Source organism: Eupeodes corollae, chromosome 1, assembly GCF_945859685.1.
Source record: "Eupeodes corollae chromosome 1, idEupCoro1.1, whole genome shotgun sequence".
Classification (NCBI taxonomy): Eukaryota; Metazoa; Arthropoda; class Insecta; order Diptera; family Syrphidae; genus Eupeodes; species Eupeodes corollae.
In genome coordinates, this window is record NC_079147.1 from 262,038,811 (window position 1) to 262,062,421 (window position 23,611).

Consider the following 23,611-nt stretch of genomic DNA (forward strand, 5'->3'; position numbering starts at 1 on the left):
CATTTTTACGGAAACTTAACTTGAAATACAATTCCTATATGTCGCAAGTAAAAACTCAATAAATATTTTATTCAAAACTCTAAAATTTAGCATATGATTTAAATTAATTGCATTCATATTTTTTTGTTGGCAAAAATCAGTTACTTCATTCATCTATTCAAACATTCAGTGAAACTTAAAAAAATAATAAAAATTAACATCACACAAAATTTGCACCATAAGTAGTGTAAAATTATGGACACAAAGAATGCATTTTTAGGTAAAAACTAATAAGTTTTCAAAAAATCAAAAACTTAAAAACTAAAAAAAAATAAAAACTTAACAAAAAGCTAAGTTGGTTTTAGAATGAAATTTCTAGAATAAAACTTACAAAGTATAATTTGAAATAAAATTTAAACAATCATCAATTTAATTCATCATCATTAAATTTAAAAATAGCACAAGACAAAAAAGAACGGAGTCCAAAGCCTAATAAATCCTTATCTCTGTTTAAAAATTTGTTTTAAAATATTTTTGTTTAAAAAAATATTTATGTTCGATATTTGGTCATAATTTTATCAAACAAGGTGTGACAAAAAATATTGCAAAAAAAGTAAAACCTAAAACAAGCAAAATACCGTTTTATTTCTCATATGACACATATTAAAATATTCGCCATATATTATACTCGTAGTAGATAACTATTTAGCCAACAAGTATTGGTATCATTTCAATTTGTAACTACTTAAGCACATTTATTTTGTCTCTAACTACATTGTTCAATCAATCACCACCCACTTCCTGTCCCGTTGTTGTTATGAATTCGTTGTGGTGAATTTCGTTCCATATATAGGTCGATACGATATGTGTGTATTATTCCGTCATATATTTCTTAACATAAGGTTGATTTGGGTGGAGCAAATCACCAGCCTAACTCAACCAGCCGCATAAGGAGCAAAGCAAAAACAGCATCAGCTCCAGCAGCTAAAACTGCAGAAGTTGAAGTCAAAATTTGCCTACACTCGACTTGTTGTTCCATCATATGGCACTATGCTGGTTCCTGATAATATCGGCCCAGCCATATAGCATCATAAGCGCATAAAATATAGCATACACATACAACACACGAGTCAGTATGGATAGTATACCGTTTTTATTGTAATTGTTTAATGTGCAAACAAATTGCTCAACATTAAAATGTCGTTTTTGTTTAGAGACAAGCAAAATTAGAAGCGAATGATTCACCCTATACACCACCACACATCGCAGTTTCGACAAATGAACATTGTCGTATATGTCCGACTTCCGACTTTAGACTTTTGGCCCTCAATAAATTTCGCATAAACTATATTTTATTGTCATCACTGATCAATTGGCACTTTTTGTAATCAAAACTCAATAAAAATAAAAACTGACTCATATCTATGCAATGTTCGAGTGTATGACTCGAAAAGTCGAAAACATTGAACTTTTTCTAAGAATACCACAAAACAACTAAAAATCTGATGACAACATGTGTTCGAATGACGTGACAATGACTACGATGACCGAATGAACGACGAACGACGACCGACGGATGACGCGTGGTTGGCAAACGTCTGGTGCTTATAGAAAAATGCCAGTCTTTCCGCTGCCTATGCTTTGCCCACAGTAAAAAAATTTAATAATCTCTTCTCACTCGTGTGTCCAGCATCAGGCAGGGAATTAAATTGTTAAAATTCATTACTTCTTATGCGCACTAAGTACAGTAGGGGTTTCGGACCTAGACATTTGCTACAAGTTACAAGCTTACAACTCACTAGACGTTAGACGTACGCTATGTACAACACAATATAATATTTGGTATTTGCTGCACGCTGATTAATCTCTTGTGGCGTGGTGTTGATTTTTTGGAACTCCAACTTCGAGTCTTGGGTGTCCGTTCAATTTAACGCTGCCCCGCGCCAACGACGCCGCTGCTCTCTCGTAAATTTCTTCCAAGGTTTATGTATGTTGGATGCACGAGGAGGAGGTGGAGGTAATTGGCAATTGTGAGTGGGTAACCTAAAGTCTCAACTCAATTGTCTGGTTATTTATTTGCAAGCTCAAAATCAGGGCAATTTGGTTAATTTTTTTATAAGTAAGTAGGATTTAAGTAATTTGGTGGGAGATGTTGTTGGTGATTATGTTTTGGTTGTGCTAAATTCCATAAAATGTTTTTTTTTTTTTGAGTTAGGTATTTCAAAATTTTGTGGATAAGCAAATTCCACAAAATTACAGAAGAAAAATTAATGACTTTTAGCAACTTAGATAACAATACCTAAACGAATGGTCATGAGGGCATAAGTTCATAAATGTTAGAGAGTATTAAGTTGGACTTAGTTAAATAGTTTGTTGGATATTAAATGTTAAATGTGAGATTGCAAAGAAGCAATAGAGGTTCCTAATCATACTTAAGTCCTTTTGAAATAAATATATCATCGGATTCCATATTTGTAGAAAATGTTAAAATTTCCGCTTGATAATTCCTGAAATGAAAAAAATGGAAAAATTTAATACCTGGAATGAAAAACAAAAATACTTTGTTAAACTTTTTTACTTGACTAAGTTTACGTTCCAATAAGTCGAGTTCATAAAATAATTCAAACTTTCAATAATTTTAAAAGAAAAGAATTGTTCTTCCCAATGTCTTGTTTTTTGTAGTATTATGTTTGCAAGAACGTAAACTCTCTTACCTTGATGCCAATTAAAACTTACAAGAATTTTATATAAATTAGTGAGAAAAATATTTGTTCAACAATAGAATTTATTTCTTATTCCATTTTTTTTATATTCTTACACCGTCATCATCATCATCATGATTTTATATATTTTTCCTGATTCAATTTATTTTTGCCAATTAGGAAAAGTTTTTTCCCACGTAATTCTTTTAAATCTTCTTTATTTTCAAAGTATAAAGTTCTTCCTTCTTGTTTTTATTTTTATTCTTATTTTCATTTTTGTTTTGTAAGAATTTGCAGAGTCCTTTCAAGTTGATCTGCTGATTTTCAATTTATTTATTTTTGTATTTTTTAATTCCAATGAGACTGTTAAATAAAGAGTAGAGTTGAGTTTAATGAAGTTGTTCCTGTAAAAAAAGCTTTATTTTAAGTTGAAAAGTGTAGTGAAGTCAACTGGTTTTTATGGTATTTATTTATTTCTTAGAAATGCTGAAGGTAAAAATTATTCAACTCGTTAATAACGTTTCAATTTCGATATTCCATGAAAATTTGATATTAAAAACTTGATGATACAAAAATAAAGTTGAAAACGTATGAACTTTTTATTTACTTAGATTTAAGCTATTTTAGATTTCAGAAAAATGCAAATTTTTTATACAAGTCTATTTTTGAAATATTATATTTTTTAAATAAAATAAAATAAAATAAAATAAAGGAAATCGTGTTCAGTATTTTAAGACTTTTTAAATATTGAAAAAGTCTTCTTGGATACAAATCAAAATAGGGTGATTGTTTTCAATCAGATCAAAATTTAAAAAAAAGGCTGGGATTCGACCCACACTAAAAACTTCCCATCAATTTATCTTTCTTTGAAGGTTTGTAGGTTCTGTAGTTTGTTAAAAAAGTTGTCAGTTGAATTATTAAATTATTTAATATAATAACAATTTCAAAATTACGATTGTTAACGACATTTTTAGTCGAAAACCAATTTTTACCAATTTTAGTAGAATTTCTTAAAAGTTTTTATTTCTTATACAAACAAATACAAATTGGATGAATGAAATTAATTTGAAGTCAATATCTTCTATCATTCGCGAGATATGGAGAACCGAACATAAATTTTTAACATTTTTACGGACTATTATTTGTAGATTTTTATTTTGTATGAAAAAAACACTACTTGTTGGATTTTTAAAAAATGTCCTGTATGTTGAAAATAATATTTTCTGTGCGATAAAATTATTTTGAAGCCAATATTATTAGTTTTTGAAAAGGTATTTGAGTCAAAAGTAAATTTTTACCAAGATCTAGTATTTTTTTTATTATTTTTTGTAACATAAACTTTTAATTAAATTTTCCTTAAAATTGCACCGGATGTTAAAAAAAATATTTCTTATAAGAAAAAATTTATTAGAATCCAATATCTCAGAGTTTTGAAAAGATATTTGAGTGGAAAATCAATTTTTAATAACTTTTAGTTATGTTTATTTTAGGTTTTTATTTTTTTTGTAAAAAATATTAACTATATTTTACTCAAAATGGTACCGAATGTTGAAAACAAATTTTTTATCAAATAAAATTATTTTGAAGGCATAATCTAAAATGTTTGAAAAGATATTTGAATAAAAAATCAATTTTTACCAACTTCTAGTTATGTTTTTTTTTTAAAACTTCGATTGTCGACTTTCAATTCGTTTTTTTTTTCAAAATTTTACCAGAAGTCATGAAATTGTAGATGAAATCAATTTTTGTTCGTGAAATAATTGAGGTGACAATTTTATTCGGTTTTGATTTATTTATAAAAAAACATTAAATTGGATTTTTTCCAAAAATATACTTTTTTGGTATTACGTTACATGTTAACCATGTAATTAATTAACGAAAATTTTCACCATGTTTTTAAATTGCTATGGTAAAAAAAACCATCCACTAAATTTTCTTGAGAATCCTCTACGCATCTTTCTGCAATATTATCTGTATAACAAAATGCGTTTGAAGTCGATATCTCTATTAGTTCTTCAGCTATGGACGACGAAAAAAAACTTCGTACGGGTGTACGGTCATACGAATCAGTGCGTACGAATTTTTTTTTGAAAACATCCTTAAAAATGTTGTACCCACTTTTTCTATCTTAGCTTTTAATAAACATTATATTTCAAAAAAGAGCTAAAAAAAGTATCACATTTCCTGAAACGATCTTCAAAGCTAGAAAAACACAATAAGAATTCATATTAAATTAAGAAAAATGTACACTAAATTTTAAATGTGTTTCTTTTCTTACTCCTTCCTTGAAAAATTCTAAAATGTGAATTGACATCATTTCATTTTATAATTTGTTTTTTTTTTTTTTTTTTCGAAACTCCTTCCAAAGAAACAATAAAAATACTGACTTAACTACTAAGCTGTTATATCTATGCACAATTACCTTTATAGCTTTTCAGCAGTAGGTATTTTTTCCAACTAAGGCATGAGATTTTAAATTATGTCCTTTGTCAATATATCATAAACACAAATGTGATTTAGAACACAACAGTTTGGCGTGAGAATTCATTTCATGTTTGTAACTTTCTGTTCTTAGGATTTCTTATTTTTTTAAAATGCCTGTACCTTAATCCTTTGTTTGTTATTTTATATCTTTTGGATACAAGATTAATTTTCTCTGGAACACGTAACGAAGCCCTTAAACCCTCTTAAACCATTATTGAAAACAATAAACAATAACGTTACGATTTTATGAACCCTTTTCTTAATAAAGGTTGAAATTGCCAGACAACAATCAGACAGAACACCATCAGATTCGCAATTATTTTTACTTTTAATATTCTTGTACACTTATTGAGAACTTCTTCCAATTATTTGGTATTGATACCTCCAAATGATAAAGAATATCGTTAAGCTTATAAATAGTTGTGTGTTCAAAAATAATTGGAAGATGAATAAAAAATAATGAACTTAAATATATTATTTCAACATACAACACAAAAAAAATCAACATAAACTGCTCGAGATAAATGATTGATGTTTATTGTTTATGGTTTATGATGATTGTTACTCCGATTTCTTATAACATATAATTTTCACCTACTCATGTACATTACATTAGGTTATAAAGGTATGAAGTATGAACATCATGCGGAAATACGATTTTTTACATTTTTTTAGCACTATCATTAGCATAGAAATAGCTACATACTCCTCTTGAAGTTGAGATCTTCCAAGACACATTAGCATTCATATTTTTCAACCTGATGTATTAATTTTTGTGGCGCAAAATAATTATACGTATCTATAAGTATCTTTAAAGATTTACAAGTACTTTTGTTTTGGAGTTAAAAATGTGAATGAGAAATATATACATACAATTGTATGAAGGCGAATGTACTCTTATATAGTTATGACTACGAGTAATGAGGTTGATTAGATCATACTTTATATAACGTAGATATTATATTTATTACCTTTTGACTTAGATGTTTTATTTATATTTGTTTAACATATAAGTGGTATCTTTTTTCTTAAGCTTGATAATAAAAACAAAAGGTGCTTCACAAGTTGATTGGTTCTCACATAAATTTTATGAAACTGACGACTTGAACACATTTAAAAGTCAAAGGCTTAAAGATGTTAATTTGTTTAACTGATTTAAGACAGTTTAAACTGTTTTTTGTTATTTATTTTGAAGTGCCATTAAATATCAGGATATAAGTTCGTATATACATATATTGAGAACCTGCTTAGGTTTATTGTTAATTATTTAAAAAAAATACAAAAAAAAGTAAATTAGATTTTCTTATGCAGAATCATATAATTAAAGAGTTTATTGTTTTTATTTGTTTATATTTTATGATGATAGAAAAGAACGACCTTTACAAAAAACAAAGCACTTTTAAGAATTCAAGCTCAACGTTATTTCAATGTTTGGCTGAGAAAGAAGGTAAGTGAAATTTGCAATATTCTAGAATATATGGGCTTAAAGTTTTTTGTTCAGAACTTTTTTCTTATTTTAATGAGAAAAAGTTTTGATAAACAAATAAAACAAGAAAAATAATAAGTATTTAACAATGTGCATGTTAAGTTTTTCTTATTTAACAAAAATAAATGCTACTTACCCATTTTTTCACTCAAACGCTTCAATTCTACTTTTTATCCATACTCTAGTTTTTGCAAAAAGGGAAATCATATGTAAAATAAATTTTATCAAAATCTTAAGAATGTTTCTTGAAATAAATTCAAATTACCAATTATTTAAATACCTGCTTTTATTAATAAGACAAATGGCTACTTAATAATATCGTCTCTATTTACTTAAGTAGGCCAAAAGACCACTTATTTTAACGGGGTCGTCTCACAAGGTTTTATGAGTATTTGAAAATTTCACAAAATGGCAGCAGTTTGAAAAAAATGCTTTCTTTGACCATGTTTTTCAATCTAAAAAAGACTTTAAGAAATCTTGTGCCTACACCTAGCGAGATGTTTTATGTATAAGTAACGCTTTACACATTAAGAATATCTTCTATAGTTTCTTCCAAATCGGGCCAACAGTTTTGAAAAATACTACTCTTGAAAAACGCGTTTAAATAAATGTTACAATGTAAATAGGCAGGGTCGGGTTTGAGGCTCGATATCTTGTAAAATAAGCATGCTTTTGATCAAATGCTTTACAAAGCATGTTTTAAGTCATGTCTACATTAGAAATATGCAAACAAAAAATTGATTTTTTTAAACCACGAAGGTGGCCCTTAACAGATTTGTTTTACGTATCAAATTTGTATACAAGTGTGATTCTTAAATTTTTAAATTTAAACTACGCCTATTCACGATAAAGGTCTCTAAGAACGACTTTAAAAAATTGTAGTGGGCGTATACTTACTGCTTTTAATTTATTTAAAAAATGGTCAAGCAAATTTCAATGGTGCCGTGAATTAAAGCCAAGTGAAATAAGGCCATATTTCAAAAGTGTACCTTATTACAATGCCAATTCAAAGCAGTTGGAATCATCAAAGTGAATTGAAGTCAAATTGGTTTTATTTCACTTTAAACAGTATGGTTTGCCATAAATGCAAAAAAAAACTTAAAATATAGTCAAACTCGCAACTACCCCAAATTTTATACTCAGGCAGGGGGTAAATATCAGACCCCCTCTTACATACCTCACCGTTAAAATAGGTTGGTTTAATTTCGTAAAATAGTTGGGCCTTATTTCACCTTATTTCGCCATATGGCCAACTGTTGAAAATTTGCCTTCACTTCACTTTTGTAAAGTTCAATTAGTCAAGTTTAGAAAATTGGCCTTATTTCACGACATCATCTCACTTACTTGCCATTGAAAATTATTATAATCGGTTCAAGGCGAACATTTTTATATTTATCTGCATTTCAAAGTCCCTAGAATCCAAATCCATAGTTTTGAAATTTGTACATACATATATGTACATGTATGTATCTGTGATACTTTTGACATAATTTTTCTCGTCCTTTATATCTTAAGAATAAGCAGACAAAAACATCAAAACTTTGCAGAACGGAATATTTAAAAAATACGTTTTTAAATCATACATAATAAAATATGATTTTTTTAAGTTTAACCCTTTTCAATCAAAAATACTAAAAATAATGATTTGAAGTTAATTTTTTTCTACTAAATTATTGTTGTTAAAATTTGGTAAAGTTTTGAGAAAAATTAAATATCATTTCTTACATATATCTCAACAGAAAATAACTTGCATTTCATTGCTTACTTTTCGAAGTCCCTTAATTCAAATTTTTTATTATAAAAAAAAATTATTTGAAAATTTTTAAAAGCACCAACGTAAGTTAAATTAACCGTGTTTTGTTGGAAACTTTATCAATAGCAAAAAAATTATCCGCAGTATGAATACTACCGTTAAAAGTTAAAGTAGAATCTTACTACGGATGGGATTTTGACATTTATAAGAGTCTCAAATAGATCTTATGTTATTTCGTTCTCAAATAATGGTACGATTGATTTGTATCTCGATGGCTGTGTTCGTTGAGTAGTTGTGCATTTGGAATCATGTGTTTTCCATTGGCGAAAAAAAACTAATTTGTTACTGTTGATATTATTTAGTTTTGTCAATGAAAATGTATTAACTGGGCTTATTTTGCAAGAATAGAAAAGAAAATTAAGTGTTGCTATGTTTCCACCAAAGGTCTCAGTTTAGATTAAATAAATTTTATTGGTGTTTGAACCGTACAAGAAGATTTAATAACGATTAAGTTTGACAGCACTTTCTAAAATGCATCAAGTGGTGTTTCGAGGTTTCTTATGAAGTGCAAGTGAGATAATTTGATTCGTGTTAAATAATGAAGAACTGAATAGTTTAGCACCATATAAGAATATGCTACCTAATTCATGTGCAATTTTTAGTTAATTTTGTTTAAAAAAAACTAAATTTTTTGTAAACAAACATGCAAATAACCAGACCATAATTCATTATCTGTAAAACCAACTCTTCCACACAGGTTTTTCTTCACAAATTTTTAATCGACTGCTATCTCCGACCGGAATCAAGCTCATTTCAAGTCTAAGCTGCTATTGTTAAATTAACTTTTTTATAGAATCTCAACTTCCAGATGTTTTCTTACCATTTCTCCTTGAAAATTGTCCATTTTATTAGTTTTAGTTAGTTTTTTTTTGCTGAAGTTAATTTTAGCTTTTTATTTTGACAAAAATTTTTTCTATTTGATTTTTTTTGTATTATTAGTCTGGCAGGACATCTTTCAGTTGCACCAATTTTTAAATACAAAAGTCTCGCTACTGCCGATGGGTTTTCTTGGAAATTTTTCACTATACTATCTATAGAACGCCAAAAAAACACGGGTATTGATTTATTGATCACAAAATGTTGTTAAAACGATGGTTAAAAAAGGTTTACTGGGCGAATACTTACTTTTTTAAATACAAACAAACAACAATAATAAATTTTTTAAATTTGTTTGATGTTCTTCTATTATAAAGTTTTAAATATTATGACAAGAGTCATTGTATTCAATAGTGAAAATGTTTCTTTTCACATGAATTGCATTGATATTTACTTAATGTATTTATTGTATAAAAAGAACATATAGTATTTCATGAGGAGAATCCAATCGTTTTGGCATAATCTTAATGAAATTCAGCTTTAAAAATGCCAGTTAATTTGTCATGTTAACATTGAGCCAAAAACCTAGTTTGGTGTTTTTCTTTAGCTATATTTACAACAACGAAAAACATAGGTGTCCATCATTTATAAACTAAGCTGATGTAAACATGTCATTGAACCGAATTTAAGTTACACGTTACCTCCAAAATCAGTCACCTAGAAGACTTCAAATTGATTTCCAGCCAAAGTATTCGAATATTAATAAAAGTTAAATAGTTTTCAAATCAACGAAAAAAGTAGATTAGCTCTTAAAAGTTAAGTGGTTATGAAATATTCAAAAATACAAATTTTAATTAAATTTGATACAAATTTAATTGGAATAACATTCTCACAAAACAATATTCCATGTAAACAAAGTCCACCCTCTTGATTAGTTTCTTTTTAATATCGAATTAAAACAAAATCACGAAAGTGAAACTTGCTTTCCAAGAGAATAAATTTTATTTTAAAAATTTAGCGTCACCATGCTAATTTCTTTTAGTCGGCAAAATTTTAAAATTGTTTTTACGTTTACATAAATGAATAAAATTAAAATTAAATATTTTAACAGCCCAACACAACACCACGCATTATAATGAAAGAAAAAGTCAATATAATCACTAAATTAGCAGATATCCGTTCTGGTTTCAGTTAGCTTTGTTTTTTAAATTTTTATTCCACTGCTTTAATTCTAAGTTCATTAGCTCTCACGCTATTTTAAAATCTCACCTCAGCATCGGCTTCAGCACACGGCACATCACACAGCCATTGAACTGGGAAATATATGTTAAGATATTCTGAACTCTTATAGTTACAGTGATAAATCGGTGACAGTTAATTACAAACGAAAAAGCTTCTTGTTAAATATTTATAAAGTATTTATCTTTTTTAGTTTTTTTGAATCTCTTAAGTTTCTGGATGATGTTGCTATAGTTTTAATTTATTCAGACTTAAGATTAAATTATAAGATAATCGTATAGATAGAGATTAGAAGGAGTATGGATTAGGATTTTAATGTGAAATTGTGTAATAATTAGTTGTTGTCTAGTCTAGATAATGGAATTAAATTAATTATTTATTCATTTCAAAAAATAACTTGTGTTTTTTTAAATTTTGAAAAAAAAATCAACAAAATTATGACAATGAGGTGTGTTCGTAACCATTGTTATTAATGGACCGAAGAAAAATTTGTCATTAAAATTCTAACATCATATTTTAAATTTACAATTATTAATGATTTTTATTTGTATTTGTTATTGGTAATATGAGTTATGATGTATTGGAGGAGAATTTACATTATTTTTTACAACGAATATTTTGGTTAAAATGAAGAAGTTAAACATTTTAAAAAGTTTATAACAAATTGCCGATACGAATTCTATGGTAAATTGGATTAGGTTCGGATTCAGATGGCTTGATTTCAAGAAGTTATAAAAATGATTTAACGCAGAACATTAATAAATTTGATCGACGAAAACAAATAAAAGGTCAAATTTGTCTAAATGAAAGCATTTTATAAAAAGAATTCACATTAATTAATACAAATTTGGAAAAAGAATAATTTTTGATTTAAATATCTTGAAACCAAAGGATCATATTGACTTCCAACTAAATACATCTCACACAAAATACTTTTATCGATATTTTGTGAAATCTTGAGAAAAACACCAACTGACATTGTTTGTTACCAAAAAATTACAAAATGCATTTAACTTTGTGTGTCTTAAAAGAAAACTTCAATTTTCAGCGGTCACTTGTGGAAAATCTTTCAATCATAAATTAATTTAGTTCAAAAAAAATATTATTTGAAAATATTTAAAGGCATTGATTTGAATATACAAAAAAAGGATTGGAAAAACTTCCCACGGAAAAAAGTCACTATAAGTCAGCAAATATGATCAAAACGTTTTCATGGAATATTTTTACTTTTTACATTTAAAAAAAAATAAATTTATGATATGGAAGTTACTTTAATCAGTCTTTTTGTCGAATTAGTAATGTTGACAATCTACGAAGTTTCAAAGTCCCTATAATTTAAATCAAAGGGTTCATAGAGATATATCTGTGTTTGTGTGTGTTTATGCGTTAGAACGTTCGTACAAAGAGAATAATTGCTTGCAACATCAACACCTGGCTTGAGCCTGCATTTGACGGCAAGTTTCTTCACTTGCTGCCCCTCGCATTATAAATTTGTTTGGTTTTTGAAAATAACCAAAAAGATTTACGGAAAGATTTACTCTCTCTTATTTGGCGAAATGATTAGAGTGAGAAACTCTTTCTAAGCTACCAATCATCCCCACAGGCCAACCCCACATTTTTTCCTAGAATTAACCAGTGGGCTTTCAGATATCCCGTGGTACCACGTCATCAGTGGTATGACAAATTAGTCTTTGGAAAGATAGCCCTAGAAGTGGTCACCCGACATCTTGTGGGATGCGATCAGCCAAACTTTATCTACATTGTAGACCATTCCTAAAAATGGTTTTTAATTCCACTTCAGACTTTTTTAAACTTATATTAAATATCGATGACACTTAGTCATTGGATTTGTATATTTCCTGATACTTATCGGGTTTGTATAATTTTTATCAGTAAGTCAACCAATGGCCCCAGGGGAAGGACGACAGTTTACCATCTTTCGTAAAATTTAATCTTTGGACGTAAGTAAACCGTAGCTTCTTGTGCTTGCTCACAAGTTGTTGCTCAGTGCAGTTCTAAGCTGTGCCTTTTTCAATAATTATGTATTGATCTAATTTTCATCATCGACCTGCACTGATTTCTCTAACTTGGTCCCTGGGAGGCCCCACATGTAGGTGCAAGTAAGCACTTCTTCCTTCCAGATTGCTGAGAAGCATATAGTATCCCTGCATCTCATCATATCTCAAGATCTGTTAGAGACATTGACTTTAAATATATCAAACAATAACGCTAGCGACATGAGTGACCGTTTTTTTCCAATAATCTAAAGAAAAGAAAAATGTTTGCAAAATAGTTTTGCCAACTTTAAATTTATTCTTTCAAAAAAATACAAGTGAAAATTTAAAAAAAAAAAAGATAATCTAAAAAACAACTAAGAACTGATAAGAAATGGTTTTCGACTCGAGTATCTGAGAACAGAGACATATAAAAACTTCAAACTTGTTTTAATCTTGCAAAGAATGTTTAATAAATATTTTGTAAAATTTTTAGAAAACTGTGTTTAAAATCAAAAGCTCCTAAGTCTATTTTTATAGTTTTTCAAAAAGTGTATTTTTAACTTGCAAACTTTGTTTAACAAATATAAAAAAGAATATGAAGATACAATAATTTTGTTTTTATTTATACAATTATATAAATAATAAAGTAAAATTTTGATAAATAGAGTTAATTTATTAATGTTTTTTTGACTTAAGTTCTTTTACCAAAACAGCTTTAAATGTTTTTCATTTACTTGTTGCCCCCTTATTGTGTATTAATTTTTGTATTTAATTATTTTTGTAATTTTTATATATGGTAAAACATCTTAAGTCAATATAAAAAATGTGAATGCAAGAAAAGATATGTTGTGAAAAATCTTAAGTTGACATAACTCTTTTTTATTAATATCGAACATGAAATCAAAATCATTTATGCATATTATCTGATAAATAAAATAAATGTATACATAGACGAATCATCCTCAATTTAAATTGTTTTACCTTTTGTAAAAAATTACGAAATAAACTTAAGCTATTTTACAAAATGTTATAACTCACTTGTTTTAAAGAATTGGTCAACGAGGGTAAAACATAAAACAAAATTGTAGAGAGAATATATAAAAAGAATAAACGGTAAACAAAACTAAAGTCGACTTAAGAGTATTTACAGAAATATCGACAAGAGGACATGAGTTGGGTGGGGGGTGAGTATGGATTGCATCTCAGATTTTTTTTTTTTAATTTAAAAAATACGATACTTGTGCCAGAAAATTTGTCCAGTTCAATAAAATTATAAAATCAAAAAAGAAGATAACTTAAAAAACTCAATTTAAAGAAGTGAAATTGACGTAACTTTTTGTTCCACATGAATTTATTTCCTTGCATCGATATCCAATTATCTTTAAGAACTTTGGTGACACTTTAAGCTATCAAACTCCAATAATTCTTTCCAAGATTAACTCTCAGTTTCTGAACTTTTCATTTCATCCGTTATTGAACCATCATCATCATCAGGCTTCAACTAAGGTTTTTTAATTTTATTTTGTTGCAAAAAAGACTTAATTCATGGCAGCTTTAAACGTCATTGGACTTATTCTCTTATAAAGACTCACTGAAGGTATTCGATTCTCCTCATATTTCAGATTAAAATTCATAACCTTTGAAATCTTTATCTCCATAAAGAAGTTTCAATTTTCTGCTTTGTGATTTTCTCTCTTATTAACTTATGCATTTATATAGAAATCTGTTAGCCATAATAATTTTGTAAAACCTTATGACACTAACTAATGCATTAAACTGCCACAACTTATACTCATCTATATAATGTGATATCAATTCTATTCATTTCCGCTCGTTGAGCAGGTAGTCTTCTTTGTAAAATGAGTAAAAAAAATAACTGAAGAACTTAAATCCTACGTAGTCAACGTCTTCGACGTTCAACATTCGACATTCGACGGGAACGGCAACAGCAACGTCGACAACAGAGACGGAGATAAAAACGACAACAACGACGACGATGAAGACGACCGGAAGATATTAGCAAAAGGGTATCATTTTCTCACCTTTTTATACTACATACTTCTTGAAAATAATGTTAGACTTGGAACTTGAAAGACTTGCAATATTCTGCTCTTGATATAGTTTTTTTTTTCTCCTTTCCTTATTTGTATCATTTATCTGTTTTTTTTTTTGTTTTATAATATGTTTTATTTTCTTCTTCAAAGTGAAACAAACGAGTAAATATAAAATAAAATAGAAAAATAAATTACGAACAAAGATAGATAGTGGATGTGTGAGACCTAAGATAGAATTAATCATTGGATTAATGAAAGATTATGTGGTGTAGTAGCTACATATAGATACAGTATACTCGTAGCTTTATTTCTCATGAAACTTAACTCAAGCACAAGTTAATGTGACTATGTGTGAAATAAATAAAAAAAAAAAAAAAAAACAATTGTAAAAATAGAATTAAACATATTTATAAGTAAAATAAAAAATGACAAACAACACAAAAGTTATTGCCCTGTTAATGTTTTATATAAGTATAATAGTTTTATTGCGTGTTGTGGAGTTGGTGTTATTAGCCTCGCGTGGAAACCTTGAGAAAGTTCAAAGTATTCATTTAACCTAGATTTTAAATTTAAGCCTATTAACATACTTGTAAAAATATATTATTAGTAAATTCATCTTGATGATAAACACCCAAACAGGTTGTAAATTTAATTTTTTACAATTTAAATGTTTGATTCGATTCAGGATCAAGGAATGAAGAACGATGTAGGAGTATCCATTTTGGGGTTTCAAAAGTAAACGTTCATAAATCACATATTAAATATTTTTGTTTTCATGGTTTTTCTTTTTTATTATAAAGCTTGAACGTTGAAATTATGTGTAGAACACTTCATCATTTAAATAACCACTACGCGAACTGTTGCAAGCATCGATTGTTTTGTAAATTACGGCAAATTTCGACCACTTTTGACACTTATTAGGCGGTACATACCGCCTATCCGACACATTTTAGTTTTATAAGTGGTCAAGAGTTAAAGGTTTGTCTGCATAAATACGGTATTTTGTGTAGCCCCATAAAAAAAATCCAGCGGTGTCAAATTGCATGATCTTAGTGGCCAGTTCTATCGTCACGATGACAAATTACGCAGCCAGGAAAGTCTCTTGCAATAAAGCCATATTCGCTCTAGTTGTGTGGCATGTGGCACCGTCTTGTTTAAACCATATATCCTTCCAGTTGCATTCCTCACTTTAAAAGCAGGCAAACAAAATTCGATTATCAATTGACGCTCCGAATTGACGGTGACAGTCGTTCCATCGTCGTTTTCGAAGAAATAAGGTCCAAAATAGCTAAGGACCACAGAGCGCACCAAACAGTGACTTTTTGTGGGTGTCATGGCCTCCCTTCAATTACTTGAGGATTCTCAGTACCCCATCAAATACAACAATTTTGTTTATTAACATACCTACCGAGTGAGAAATGTGCTCCGTCGCTGAAGAAAGTTTTGTTCGAAAAATAGCCTTTCACCGCCTGCCTTTTGTATAAGCACCAATTCGACGTATGTACGACGTTGTGAGAGGTCAGCTTGCTTCAGTTGTTGTGTAAGCTGGGCTTTATATGGATGTTAGTATAGATACAAATGTCATAATTCCTGAGAACAACGAGGCAACACTTTCACGTTTGATATTTTCAATGGTACGAGCGTAAAGATGATGCACAAGCCTTACCATATCTATCACCAAGTCTAACAACTTAGTTTGACAGATGTCGAATTATAGCCCTATGATTTGAAAACCACAAAATGCATAACCAGTTATAAGCATAGTACTTTACAAATAAGCAATAGTTTTTATTTCTTCCAAGAAAATAGAACAATTTATTTGTTTATTTTTTTTTTTTAATTTTCGAAACATTAGGAATGAAATATATTCCGTTCTTGATTTTGTAGTGACGTGATAATTCAAATCCGTGCTTTATTTTCCTATTAACGCGGGACTTATAATAGAAATAATCGAAATTATTAGCGGAAAAATAAAGAAATCAAGAATTAAAATTATTTAAACTTGAAGGCAATATTTCCGAAATGTAATACAAAATTTGGAACAATCCCATAATATTTTTTGAACTAGTTGTTTTTTTCAACTAGTGCTTATTTCATGAATGGTAACACGTGTGTATACGCTTGAACAACGCTGAGAGAAGATACCGTTTTTGCCAAAAAAAGATTCATCTTTTCAGATGAAGCTCATTTTGATCTTGGCGGGTATGTAAACAAGCAAAATTGTCTCATTTGGAGCACAGAAAACCCGCACGCATACATTGAAAAGCCGATACACCCAAAACGATTCCCTGTTTTGGTGCGGATTTTGGTCCAGAGGCATAAAGGACCATTTTTCTTCGAACATGAGCAAGGAGTTATAGCGCCATGTTGAACGAATTTTTGTTCGCAAAAATTAAAGAGGAGTATATTGGCAACATTTGGTTGCAACAGGATGGCGCGGCGGCGCGCGGCGCTACGTGCCACACAGCCAAAGCTACACTCGCTGTTTTTACAGCATTAAAAAAAAACGAAAATTATTTTATATTTTCTTTCAACTTATACATTCCTAAATCATATAAGAGTTTGCGCAATTTCGATACAATAGGAGAAAAAATAGAAACAAAATCATATAAAATATCAACATAATGTACATAGTTTTAAATGGTATTAATTTTAATTAATTTTCAAAATAGCTCATTGAATATTTGCAATTTGTATCTTTTAGCTTTCGAAGTGTTTTTTATAGCCTTTTCCATTCTCTTCAATTCAAGTATGCCATCATTTCAACTTCAATCGAACCATTTTTTCCGAAATAAGTTTCTGATTTTTTGCACTCCCAACAATATGAAAACATCTTCCCTCATCCTATGTTTACACATTGAAAATTATGTTCTTAGATCTTCTCTTTACAATTGATAATTGAGATTTTGAAGCTCTTTAAAACTTAAGATATTTTTTTCAAACTAAATATGACCTGCAAGTAATTTCGATCACCGAGGATATGCTGAAGATTTTCGTAAATATTGATCAATGCATTGACGTACTCCACTATTTTAAACAATTGTTCCTTCCAATCCAATCGACGTTTTCGAAAGAAAGATTCAATTACACATACCATTACTAAGTGTCACAATTCTTCAAACCACAACAATTTGCGTTGTAAGGCAGCCCGTTAATCATTATTTGCAGAGGTTAAGGAGATACGACACCCCTTTACTAAACAGTTTATAGAACATAGCTTGACAATTGAGTTTATCAAACCAATTGCATATGAAGTTATGAAGTATAGCTTAATTTGTTCGTGAAATATTCGTCGTTAATCAAGTTGATATTATAAAAGAACCAACAAACGGATTTCTATCAAAGTCCTTTCTACACTCTTCAAATTATTTGAAATAAATGAATGCAGCGTTTTATTTTACATACATTTCTTTAAAAACAAATCGATCGTTAAAACAAATTTAAAATTACCTTGTTTATATGAAAAACAAAAACAAACTACAAAAGTTTGAACCAATACAATTGTTTGCAATTTTTTACCAAAATAATCTATTTGCATTTTTATATATATTACAAACATCAATAAAACTAAATTTTGTCCATTTTTATGGAAACTAGGTTTTCTTTTGTTTGCTCTTTGCCTTTTATTGTTACTTATTTGGAAAATAAATATTTAAAATTCTTGAAAATATAACAAATAAAGAACCTAATTAATTTGTATTGTCTGTTTTAAAACACTTTGTTTGCTTGTTTGCCGATGCCAAAAACGGAAGGAAAACATGAAAAATTGAACTTTTTGTTTCCAAATATTGACTGTGACAAGTTCTAAAATTTCCAATCACATGATATCTATGTAAATTCAGTTCTATTAAACCTTGATTGTGTACATAAAAAGTTAAAATTAATCTGATTTCGTTAATAAACTATTTAGTTCTTTAAGAATAAAGGAGTTAATATTTTTATATTCTATTATTTGTATGGAATGATACCAATACCCAAACTTTTAGTATTATTAACAAATTTCAACCTTTCATATTTAAAATCTCTTACCTCTCTTATGTTGTAATTAAAACTACCCCTATTTATGTTTTAATGTTGTTTTTTTCCTCTTGTTCTCCCTTTTTGCAGATCTTGATAAACAAATCACTCCACAAATCATGAAAATGGACAGCAACAGTATACAAATAGTTCCTCCGCCTTTGAATGTGAACGATTATCTAACATTAAGTTCACCTCCAACTTATTCCCGCCTGCCACCCGATGGTCATGAATTTCCTCCAAATTTCTCAGAACCATTGATAATGCCAGCGGCGAATTTACTTAAAGCCACCCTCCTAACATCGATGACCACTACAACCACAATGACGGGCACAAACACAAGTAGTACAGTTTATACAGAAAAACTCATAACACGAACACAAACCTCCACGACATCGTCGACGTCGTCAAGTTCGCCACCAGTGCTGGAGGATCAGCATTCACAGCATCCTCAGAAAAAGATGATCGGCAATGGTGATGATCAGAGACCGCCATTGCCGAAGTCAGGGCCCCCGGCAACAGTTCCTAGGAAAGTCTATCGCCAGGACTTGGTTATCAGTGTTGATGACACACGGCCCGATAAGGAGGAAAAGAAATACATCCACGTTGACACAACTCCTCCGAGTCCACCTGCGGTCTCTGTTAAGACAGCCTATGAGAACCGCCTACAGAAGACCCCATCAACTCCACCTTCGACTCCGTTTGATCCCTTGGAATACAAGAGGCCATTCAGCACTGGTCGCAAACTCAGCGATTGGAGGAAGGATGAAAAGTCTGAAAAGAGTGTCCGTGATAAGATCGCGATGTTCTCCAACGATGATCAAGAGCGATCAAGTAGCACAAGCAATTCGAGCTTCACATCAAGATCAGGGAAGCCGCTCAATTTAAGCACAGAAAATCTTCTGGATTCGGGAAGTCGATATAGCCAAACCCCTCCACTTACCAAACGAGCCATGAGTGTGGAGAACCTTAACGACGTTAGCCGCAACTACACACGCACAAATTCACATAACCTTTCAGACTCTATGTACTCCCTGAACACAATTAACACTGACTACAATCAAAACTATGCCTCCCTGCCACGTCGTCATGTGCCTCATCTGGAGAGACGTATCAGTTTCTCCGGACAGCCATATGCCCCAGACGAGGCTACTCGCAAGGCTGCCATAACGAATATATTGGAGCAACGACGTCGCTCAATGTCCAAGCTGAGAGGCCTGGTCATTCCCGAGAGACCCCAAATCCCAATGTCCAACCTTGAACCAATCCTAGACTTGCCAGAGATTAAGAGTAGAGACAGTGAAAAGGTTAAACTTAATGGCAACGATTTATCTCTTCCAAATTCAGGTGCTGCGCCCAAGGCGACCAAACGCACAGAGTTAGGCTCGAGTCCGGCCTTGAGACCACTTACAGTGACCACAGGCAATAATTCAGCTAATAATATGTCGAACAACTACAAGAGCATCTTCAGTAATGGTAGCCATCGCCTATCGAACAATATCAATCCCAGGAAGGCAGAAAGCCCAGTCCAGCCACCAGCTAAGCCTCCAAGGACATCCCTGTCGATCAGTAAACAAACCCAGCCAGAGGAGAGTGATAGTGACTCGGTGTTCAGTTCGAAGATCTCTTCACCACCGATGTCGCCATGTGTCTCAGTTGTCCCGGAGAAGTTCGCTCTCACAAGAACTCTCAGTTCTGAAACAAACACATCGATTGCAAGTTCCACAGCTTCCACACTGACCTCGGGCTCGGGATCCCAGGCCAGCTGCAGCTCTGTTGGTAGCACTCCAACCGTAGATATGTCACGGAGAGTTTTGAAGTCCGGTTCTGGAGACTCTGCATCAAACCGCAAGAACGTCCTTGCTTCTGCTAAGTGCCGCAGTGGTCGAGATGATTCATCTGCGCTGGTTCGAAACCGGCGTTACGAAGACGAGGACAGCACCGATGGCTATGATGAGGAAGAGGTCCGCCGGGCCCCAAAATCAAAACCACGTTCCACTATGATAGTGGCAAACAAAGTGCTTCCTGTCAGCGCTCCAATCAACTATAAACTCGTCTCATCCAAGGACGATAGTTTGGTTGACAAGGTCATAAACGTTGCTGCTTATGTTGAAGTGACTTCGGACACCGACGACAGCAGTCGGAAGTCAGATTCGTCTCCCTCAAAGGTCAGTGCCATTTTCATTGATGAAGAGCGCAAAGCCAGCTTCAAGGCCGATCCAAATCAAAAAGCCACCACCAAGAGAAGACCTTCTCCTCCCCCTGTTTTGACTCCAGCAGTCAAAAAGTTCTCCGACAATACAGACATGGCCAACTGGGTGAAGAAGGAAGCCGCCAAAGCTAAAGTTGAGAGCATGAGGAAATCATCAGAAGCCATCAGCAAGACTTCAGCAACTATTGAACCCATAAAGACTTCATGTTTGTCATCGTCGGCAGCCAAGAATAAGATTTCCACAGCTGAAATTCGTGAGAGATTCGAACAGCGTTCAATGACCCAAACTTCGACCCTCTCGTCACCACCTATCACAACATCGTCGTGCTTTGGAAAATCCTCATCGCCCAAGGAAAAGTCCAGTTATCATGAGAGATTTTCGTCTTTGGACTCAATTGCATCGTCATCATCTGGAGTCTCATCAAGCACACAAAACTTCACTTCGTCCAATCAAGAGACACCGACTGAGTTTGGCAGCTTTTCATCCCTTGGCAGTAATCAGAGCTTGATCACTGCTCAAGACATCCAGCTTATCATCGAGGAAGCTGATCCTCCACTTAAGACCCCCGAAGCCTTCATTGTGGTGCTTCAGAGGGAGACTCCAGAGAGCAGCATTGGTATCACTCTGGCCGGTGGATCAGACTACGAAGCCAAGGAGATTACTGTAAGTCTTTGAGTCACTTAACCCTGTTATGAACTTATGGTATCTATATTTTTCCTTAGATTCACAAAATCCTCACCAATACTCCAGCAGCTAAAGATGGACGTCTGAAGAAGGGTGATCGAATTTTGGCAGTGAATGGCATGAGTATGCGGGGACTAACTCATCGAGAATCAATTTCTGTTCTTAAGGTAAGTTCGAAACTCCCTCAAATGTCTGGAATTGCCACTGAATGAACTTCCATTTTTCCCTTTTACAGACACCTCGTCCCGAAGTAGTTCTCGTTGTCACCCGCTCTGAATCGGTTATAGTCAAACCGTTGTCCAAGAAGAGGTCCTCACTGGGTTCTTTGTCATCGCTTACAGAAAAACCTTTGGTAGACAGCGCAGAATTAGAACGAAAACGTAACTATCACAAGGCATCAAGATCACTTGATTTAGATTTGGATATTGTATCTAATGAGGGCTCATGTCCAAAACAAAGCACATCGACCAGCCCACAACCAGTAGGGCCGGGGAGTTTTGATACAACACCAACAACAACAAAGACTTTATCATCGGCAGCACTAATTCGCACAAGAAGACAACAATCACGGGGTGATGCATCCAAATTGAGCACAAGTGAATTACTCGAACGTGCTGCAGAGACAAGAAATATGTTGGCAGCGGAAATCCGTTCACAAGGTAATTCATGAACGTAATTTGAAATTGGGTTAAGGGTTGGGTCTGAGCTCAAAATAGAGACCTACAATTAATTTTATCAGTGGATCTAGAGTTTAAAGTAGCTTTTGTACTGTTCAAACATGTTTGATGTATGATGTAGAAGCTTTTTTATGGAGAGTTTGAAGCGATTATTTTAACAGATTAATAGGGATTAAAATATGATTCGTAAGACTTGATCTCTCACAAACTAAAATCCTGAATCCTGGGGAAACTCTTAAAACTAGAAAAGTTGATCCACCAAACATGCTCGAAGCATGATCAGATTTATCGCACACATAAAACCTTTTTATAGTTGTAAAGTTTAGACATGAGGACCATTTTGCCGGATTTAGATAGTTAACCAGGGTTCAAACATGGTAGATGTATGGTTTGAGCTCTCATATAATTAGATATCTAACTCTATACATAACTTAAACCAAATATACTTAGAGTGTTGCCTAAACCACAATTTCTCGTTACAGAAGAGAACACAACCACCGGTGCTAGGACTGTAGAAATAGTCAAGGACAGTTGTGGACTTGGCTTTTCAATCGAAGGTGGCTTTGATTCGCCATTGGGCAACCGCCCATTAATAGTTAAGAAGATTTTTATGGGTAAGTTGTTATTAAATTATTCAAAGTGACAAAAATTTACTGATTTTAACTTTTCTTCCGCTAGGTGGTGCTGCACAAAAATCTGGATTGGTTAAGAACGGAAATGAAATTCTTTGCATCAATGGTGCATCCACAGCAAAGATGACCCGAGTTGATGCATGGAATTACATGAAGCAGCTCCCAATGGGACCAGTCAAAATTGTTTTAGCATAAACTTACCAATTAAAAATTAAACAAAAAAAATGTTATTTCTTAATTATATTTTAATTAAATCCTAATTTAAATTTTTTCATATAAAATACTTACAATTATTATTATTTTTATTATAAATATAATCTAAATCTTATATGATTTTCTTTTATTGTCACGTATACAATTATAATTAAAAAAGAAAACAAAAATATTGATTTCACGTAATCATAAACAAAAATTATTTAGTTTTTAATTTTATGTTTGTTTCCTTTCTTTTTTTGAATTTTATATTTAAAAGAAGAAAAATAGTTCTTGCCATTAGATTTTCTTTTTTTGGCTAAGAAAGTTTTGTTAGTAAAATTATTTGCATTTATTTTCGGCTTTTTATAAAATGCATTTAAATAAATATAATTATGAAATAAAATAATATTGTTAAATATTTATTGGTTTGTGCAATTTTTGTCAAAATTTTATTTGTTTTTTCTGCTTAATTTATTATTTATTGTTATTTTTTTTTGAAATTTTTGTAACATAATTAAATGAATTCGGCTTAAAGTTTAGAATTTTTTGCATTTTTATTGTACGTAAATAATAATTTTTAAAAAAGCATAATTTGCAATCTTAGTGTAATAAGTTTGTTCTGA

General features: G+C 31.3%; 1 protein-coding gene across 5 annotated transcripts in view; it reads left to right on the forward strand.

Moving 5' to 3' along the window:
* The window catches only part of LOC129940701 (mucin-2), a 387,216-nt gene extending 364,095 nt beyond the window's left edge, over positions 1-23,121 (forward strand). For 4 of the 5 annotated variants that reach the window (XM_056049126.1, XM_056049128.1, XM_056049129.1 and 1 more), the window contains 5 exons: positions 18,678-21,463; positions 21,523-21,651; positions 21,720-22,143; positions 22,644-22,775; positions 22,840-23,121. In XM_056049126.1, coding sequence (XP_055905101.1) covers positions 18,678-21,463; positions 21,523-21,651; positions 21,720-22,143; positions 22,644-22,775; positions 22,840-22,988 — 3,620 coding nt within the window. In that variant the 3' untranslated portion in view covers positions 22,989-23,121. Of the gene's footprint in view, positions 1-6,533; positions 6,613-18,677; positions 21,464-21,522; positions 21,652-21,719; positions 22,144-22,643; positions 22,776-22,839 lie in introns of those variants that run through there. The other variant, XM_056049130.1, reaches the window with a different exon arrangement.
* The last annotated feature ends 490 nt before the right edge of the window (positions 23,122-23,611 follow it).